The sequence below is a fragment of the Mastomys coucha genome, unplaced genomic scaffold, assembly GCF_008632895.1.
Source record: "Mastomys coucha isolate ucsf_1 unplaced genomic scaffold, UCSF_Mcou_1 pScaffold15, whole genome shotgun sequence".
NCBI lineage: Eukaryota > Metazoa > Chordata > Mammalia > Rodentia > Muridae > Mastomys > Mastomys coucha.
The window spans coordinates 106,546,769-106,554,503 of NW_022196897.1; the positions used below are offsets into that span (position 1 = coordinate 106,546,769).

The window sequence follows — 7,735 nt, forward strand, 5'->3', positions numbered from 1 at the left end:
TAGAGCATTTCCCTCTCCTAGCACTGCCAACTGCTGGTCTTGGGTGAGGATGGGTTTCAGACAGCACACTCCTCTCCCACAGAGAAGATTAACACCCTCTCCCCCAGAACCTCATTATTTATTTGGCATTCCCGAAAGGACTGCTGATAATTTATATGATGCAGGGAAGGCCACTGTTAGCAAGGTGCCAGAGCTGCGCCCTTTCCTCCATCTCCCACCAGGGTCTGGCTTCCAGCACCGACCTGGGGACAAGTGGCTGCTTTACTGTCTTATTGCTTCCCTCAATATCTGAATGTCTCAATCCAAAACTTGAAGCTCTTTAGACCAAGAACTAGGGAGAGGAGAAAGGAGCTCATCTCTCAGGCCCTGCTTCATAGCACTTACAGCCTCGGGCTGTACCCAGACCAGGCTACCTGGGCAGCACAAAGGGCAAGAGAGCCCCAACCCCAGTCGCTCCAAGCACCCAATTACTTAGTCTTCACCTACCCCATTCCAATAAGCCTCATTCCTTCTCATCCCCTGCTTGGCTTCTCTGCATGTGGTCATCTGCTATGGCCTGGTGTGTAATGGGTTAAAAATAAGCCACTGCCTGACATCCACATCCACTTTAGCCATGTGTGACTCCCCAACATTCCAATCCTCTACCATCCTGCAGCTGAAATGGGAACACTGGCTGCCTCTCTAAACCTAAACTCTTGGATAGAGTTTCTGGGAGGTGGAGGCTGGACTAGAGAACTGGGGGGGAGGGAGGAGGATTGAGGAGGGGGGGTTGGGGGGGGAGGAGAGGAAGCAAAGCTACAGCTTAACTCCTCCAGAGTGAAGACAGGCTGAGCATTCTACTACAGGACAGGACCTCGCCCCAAGCAAGCCAGTGAGCAGCCCGGCCAGACCCTGCTGGACTGAGAAACCCAGCCGCTGACAGTCCCTGGGGCTTGCCTTCTTTGCCAAGCCAATGGGAAATCAATAGGAGCTCACCTCCTGTTCTTCCTAGCTCCCCTCCCTGCCGCTGTGCTCTGCTCCTCCCACCTCCACCTCTAACAATAAACCAAGTTCATTGCAGTCGGTGTAGTGCTGTTTAGGTTTTCCCAGGCTCTTCCATACAGAAAGCTGTCCTGGTTCCCATCCCTCTGCTTCAGTTAGCATTTATCTTGGAAGACTCTTGATTGTTCAAGCCCACTCCAGGACCCAGGGGAGCCAGCGTGTGTGAAAGGAGGGAGATGTGAGAACCATCATCATTTCTGAAAAGAAGCAGGGTGTGATGGTGCATGCCTGTGATCTTAACACTCAGGGTAGAGGTAGAAGAATTAGGAGCTTGAGGGCAGCCTGAGCTACATAGTGAGTCCTTGCCTCAAAAAAAAAAAAAAAAAATTAAGGGGCTGGAGAGATAGCTCAGTGGTTAAGAACACTGGCTGCTCTTCCAGAAGACTCACGTGGCAGCTTAACAACTCTCTACATCCCCAGTTCCAGCGGCTCCAACACCCTTGTCTGGCCCCTGTGGGCACCAGACATGCATGCAGTATACAAACTTACATGCAGGCAAAACACCCATACACATAAAATAAAAATTTAAGCAAAAAACAAACAAAAAAACCTGAAAATAGTCTGAAATGTGGGATCCTGCAGCAAGAACATAAACATTTAGTTTAGGGAGTGCGATCTGCATTCTATGGGGTAAAAAGCAGTCCCTGTATTTTCCCAGAAAACTCTGAACCTTTTCACTTGCTGCCCATTGGATGAAAGATATATTTAGCCCCCTCAGTAAAACCTTTTTAGTCTTAGGTATGTCATGAGTGGTCAGGTTATAAATGTGTATATGGAAAAGGGACCTCTAGTCATCCCAGTGTCTAGAGCTTTCCTGATGTAAAGATGTCAATGGAGCAGAGATCAGGCATTGCCTCTTCATGTCAGCTCCCCGGACTCACACTCCAAGGCACTAGAGTAAGGCATCAGAGGCTGTTTTCCAGGAGCTGTCCAACACTCTGCTCATTAAAAACACTTGGGATAGTAGACTGACCACTACAGCGACTCTCTTTAAAGCCAATCCCTGCTCATCTGCAGTAGTTTTTGATTGGTTCAGTCATGGACACAACTGGCTTACATATTCATTATTGAGTTCACAAAGGCATCACACCCCCTTGTTCTCATTATTTTGTATTTATTGAGCACTTGCCATGTTCCAGCCCCCGACTCCAATGACTGCATTACCCACACCCACTCCTATCCCTAGATCTTTGGGAAAAGCTTCGTGATCACATATGGTCATAAAGACACATGATATAAGGACAAACCTCTTGGGGACCCTGGAGTGTTTGATCTTTGGCCAGTCTGTCCCTGGCAAACTACAGAAATATATATGTTTATATATATATATATATTAAATCTTTGCTCATATCTGTACAACATTGATCTCTGCTAGTTGTTTAAAATAGAACTTGATTCTCTCTATTACATTATCTTCTAAGCCCAATAGCCCCACAACAAAAGGAGGCCTGGCTTCAGATTGATGCAAAGCTCCCAGAGTCACTCTGAAGTTGCATGGCAATCTAATATCTACTTCTCTCTAGAGCTGATGTCCACAGGAGCAGGACTAGACAGGGGCAGCACTTGGCAATTACATGGAAACACCCATAAGCTCAGTCTAAACCATGTGTGGCCACGACAGATGTTTTTGAGAATGGAACTCTATTTTCCAGACATTTCAGGTAGTTCTCCTGAGCTAGCCTGTGATAGTGAAGATAAGAGTTTCCTTGAATGCACATATGGTCTGAGGGTACCTTAAAAAGCTGCGAATATCTCAGTCAACAAGTAGAGACCCTGCCACCTTCCATGTTATATTTGCTGTCCACTCAACATGGTATCTTTAGCAGTTAAGTGGCATTTCCTTCAACAATCTATGATTTCCCACTCCACGGCTAAGTGAAGAGCCAACAACTTCCCTGAACATAAACGGCTCCTCCTTAGGTGTAAGCTCTGGCAGAAGTATGTTTCATGCCACAAGCCTACTTCCTCAGACACTGCTGGTGTGAGCCCACACCTTGCTCTGTGTGTTAGCCAACAGAAAGGCTGCTAGCTTAAAGAGCTCGTAGAGTGGGACACCAATGACAAGATGACAAGTCACATATTGCTGGTGGAAGGGGTGAGTGCTGGTCGTGGCCAGAGACTGGCTTTCAGTGTTTACATCACTAGACAGATATTGAACTTAGGAGATATCCTCAGTAGGCAGCTCATCAACCACCTCAGAGATCACCTCAGACTTCTCATCAATCTCCTCAGAGACCTCCTGAGCCTGCAGATCAGTCTCCTCAGAGAGCTCTTGGGATGGTTTGTCAGCCTCAGGGATGTCTTGAGATAACTCATAGATGGCAGGGACCTTCTGAGCCAGCATGTCAACCTTCACAGAGAACTCCTGGTATGGATCTTCAGGGATCTCTTGGGTTGTCCTACCGATTTCCATAAGAGTTTCCTGGGCTGCGCTACCAAAGCTTACAGGGAATCTGTGAACCATCCTGCCCAGCTCTACTGAGACTTCCTGGCATAGCTGGTTACTCTCCTCAGGGTTGTCCTGACAAAGCTGGCAAATTTCCTCATAGACTTTCTGAGACAGCTGGCTGGCCTGCCTTGGCTGGCATGTGTTAGTAGTAGTGTCATGGTTCTTCAGCAACAGCTGGCTGATGTCAGGAACCTCCTGGCTAGGCTGGCCAATCTCCTCAAGGATGTCACAGCACGGCTGGATGGTGTCTGGGACCTCCTGGTATGACTGGCTGACCTCGGTAACATGCTCACTTCCTGCAGGGCAGATTTTCACAGGTAGCTCTTGAGGGGACTGAGTTGGCTCAGCAAGCTCTTGCTGTCTTTCTCTGTGGAACTCTGGTATTCCATCTCTAGGAGTCTCCTGGAGCAACCCAAGGCCTTGCTTTTCTTCAGTCATATGTATATTTACAGAGGATTGATCACTGAAGCCAAAATGTGAGTTTTCATCTACTGCAGTAGGAGAGGAAGGGCCAGCACTGGACACAGTGCTGGAAGGCCCGCTGCTGTCTGTAAAGCAAAGTTAGGAGGTCAAGTCAAATGAGTTGCAAGAGGAGGTTCTACCCAAGTGTGTACATTAAATGCTAGAGTGCATTAGCTTTGCTGTTCATGTTTCTGAGAAATGGGTCTGGATTCTTCCTAAATGTGGCAGATATATGTACTTGCTCAGCTTAGAAATGGACACATTAGCCTAATAATGCTAAGGCTCACCTAAGATTCAGGAAAATAAGGCCTATTTTATCTAGTTTCTACAAATATTCTCTGATCCCAACTCTAAATTCCCATGGCTCCTCCTTCCTATTTTGGGTGCACGTAAGCATTTTGTCCCAAGGTTCACAATTACCCTTATACATCAAAGTTATGGGAAATACTTAAAATACTGATTATCAGGTCCCACCTCCATAGTTTATAGTTCTTTAGGTATAGTGTAAAGATTATGAAGAAGAAGAAGGGAAGAAGAGGACAATATTATTCTGTTGGAATATTCCCAGTTGAGGGGACTATGTATGTGGCTCAGTGGTAGAGTGCCACCCTACCATGCGGAAAACTCAGGACTCAGTACTGCACAAATACCAGGAATGGTGGTGTTGTACCTATGACTTCAGCACCTGGTAAGTGGAAGGAGCAGAAGTTCAAGATTATCCTCAGCTATATACAGCAAGTTAAAGGGAAGCTTAGGCTATATGAGACTGTCTATCAAAACAAACAAACAAAATGAAAACAAAAAAGGGAGAAAGGCTCTTAATTAAATGTGATGTCCACCCTTTGTTAAGAATCCTTTCTTTAAGCCAGGCGGTGGTGGCGCATGCCTCTAATCCCAGCACTTGGGAGACAGAGGCAGGCAGATTTCTGAGTTCGAGACCAGCCTGATCTACAGAGTGAGTTCCAGGACAGCCAGGGATACACAGAGAAACCCTGTCTCAAAAAAGAAAAAAAAAAAAAAAAGAATCCTTTCTTTAGCTGGCGAGATGGCTCAGCGGGTAAGAGCACAGACTGTTCTTCCAAAGGTCCTGAGTTCAAATCCCAGCAACTACATGGTGGCTCACAACCATCTGTAATGAGCTCTAACACCCTCTTCTGGCATGTCTGAAGACAACTACAGTGTACTTATGTATAATAATAAATAAATCTTAAAAAAAAAGAATCCTTTCTTTAGCAGTTCTTGACCTTTTGGCTAAGATCAATTAAAGAATTATTCTTTAAAGAAATCAGTGTATTTCTGGAGCAAGAGATATCCCAAGAATTAAGTAAGAGAATGTAGAAAACCTTTATAAATCAAGAGTGAGACATGGCAGCTCACACCTTTAACTGTAGTACCACAGATCATTGAAAGTTCAAGGTCAGCCTGGGCTACCTGGCTGCTATCAGAGGAGCCACCACTGCCTGGCTTGTTTCTGTTTTTTCTCAAGACAAACTGTGGAGCCCTGGCTGTCCTGGAACTCACTCTGTAGACCAGGCTGACTCAGAGATCCATCTGCCTCTGCCTCCCAAGTGCTGGGATTAAAGGCATGTGCCGCCACTGCCGGGTTTTTGTTTTTTTTTAATTGTGTGTGTGTGTGTGTGTGTGTGTGTGTGTGTATGTGTAAGAGAGAGAGAGAGAGAGAGAGAGAGAGAGAGAGAGAGAGAGAGAGAGAGGGGTAGGGGATGAGAGGGGGGGAGGATGTCAGATTCTCCTGGAGCAGAAGTTGCAGGCAATTGTGAGCCACAAGATGTGGGTGCTGGGGATGATGAAATGGAGGCCCTCTGGAGGAGCATTACATGCTCTTAACTGCTGAGCCACAGCTTTAGCCTGGATCCTAGTCTTTAACCCTTACCTTCTTAACTCTCACAGGTCAGCTCTCTTATCCATCAATCCCTCCATCCCTCCTAGTTTCTAATTAGGAAACTAAAAAAGTTTACTTACACCAAGGTGGCTTTTCAGAGCGATGCCGAAGTTGCAGGGGTGGTGAATGAAGAGTGCGGGGTGGGGAGAACGGGCTATCTGAGGCCTGGTGGTTGTGCATAGAGTCAAAGAGGGCTGTGTTGGTGGAGGGAGAGGCATGTGAGTAATAGGCCCATGACAGACAAATCATCCAGGTTTTCAACCTAACCAAGGTCACTTTACCTTTCCTCTGGCTGAAAAGAAATGTACCCTAGAGACCCTGACCCAAACCTTTGTCATTTTTAAAACTTTATGATTCTTTTCAAATATACAATTATTAATTTGCTTGTTTACAAATAATGGGTTTAATGATGGCATTTCATACATATGCATTATTGTAATTTGTTCATATTTATCGGTCACCCCCATTACTCTGTCCTGTCCCTCTCCGTCCTGTCCCTCTCCCTCAGTCTCTTGCTTTCCAACAGACAGAGCCCCTTCTGACTCACGTCTCTCTCTCTCTCTCTCTCTCTCTCTCTCACACACACACACACACACACACACACACACACACACACACACACACGTTTGATTCTATAATACCAAATGTACTTTTTAAAATGTAGACGACAGCTTCCAGGGCTGAGCAGCCAGCCACCAAGGCCCAGGACCAGCATGGTGGAAGAGAGAGCAGAGCCCCACACAGCTGCCTGCTATCTTATCCCCCAACAGAGAAATGTAAAAAACCTTTGAAGTTGCTTTGCGAGTGAAAGCTGGATTCCCTCCTGCTGCTTCCTGTCTTCTACCGTGCTTTCTCCTTCAATCCCAGCTTTGTTTTCCTTTTCCTTTTTAACATACTTTTCCTTAATTTTTCAATAAAACTTACAGAATTATGTTTTATTGGATCATATTAAACTTAAAAATTACCTTGGGAAAAAGGGATATTCTTTTATTCTCCTTTTTTGTGGGTGTGTGTAAACACACATATGTGTTCGTGTATTTGTGGTTGCATGTGTCTGCACTCGTGTGGAGGTCAGAGGTCGGTGCCAAATGTGCTCCCAGATTGGTCTCCAACTTTTTAAATTTAACCTTATGTGTATATATGTTTTGCTCACATGTATCTCTGTGCACCGCATGCATGCCTAGTGCCTGAAGAGAATTTTAGAGGACTTTGGATTCTCTAGAACTGGAGTTACAGATGTTTGTAACCTGCCATGTGGGTGATGGGGTCAAACCCAGGTCCTTTGAGGTATTTATGTATGTATATGTGTGCTCATGTCCGCATAAACAATCCAAAGCATGTAGGTGAAGGTCAAGAAACAACTTAGGGGAGTTGGTTCTCTCCTATCATGTAGGTCTCAGGGGTCAAATTCACATCATCAGGCACGATAGCAACTACCTTTACCTGCTGAGCCATCTCACCGGCCCCAGTTGTATGTTGTTAAAGCCACTTGTATGTCTTTGTGGTTGTCTAACTATGGGTTTTCTTTTTTTCTCACAAACTAGTTTCTTATGTACTTTTCTATATTTAAATTTTATGAAATAACAACTGTGCAGGTCTGCCCTCTTTCAGAAAAACATGTCCCATCCATATCAACTGTGTAGCTGACACTAAAGAGGAAGATGCCATCTTAGGACTGAGGCCCACGCTCCAACAAGAACACCATATACCAGCCAGCGCCAGCCGCCTTCATGGAGCCTTTAAACCCAGGGAGACTCGGACTTCTTCCCAGAAACACATCAAGGAAATTAGCTCCTGAGTTTGTCTGTCTGTTTGTTTTCTCTTTCTTTCTTTCTTTCTTTCTTTCTTTCTTTCTTTCTTTCTTTCTTTCTTTCTTCCTTTCT

The 7,735-nt window shown here is 45.5% G+C and overlaps 1 protein-coding gene across 16 annotated transcripts in view; it reads right to left on the minus strand.

Moving 5' to 3' along the window:
* Window positions 1-2,138: 2,138 nt before the first annotated feature.
* Ppip5k1 (diphosphoinositol pentakisphosphate kinase 1) overlaps window positions 2,139-7,735 on the minus strand; it is a 41,651-nt gene continuing 36,054 nt past the window's right edge. For all 16 annotated transcript variants that reach the window (XM_031371654.1, XM_031371650.1, XM_031371659.1 and 13 more), the window contains 2 exons: window positions 5,933-6,046; window positions 2,139-4,038 (listed from right to left, as the gene is read on the minus strand). In XM_031371654.1, the coding sequence (XP_031227514.1) occupies window positions 3,200-4,038; window positions 5,933-6,046 (953 nt within the window). In that variant the 3' untranslated portion in view covers window positions 2,139-3,199. The remainder of the gene's footprint in view (window positions 4,039-5,932; window positions 6,047-7,735) is intronic.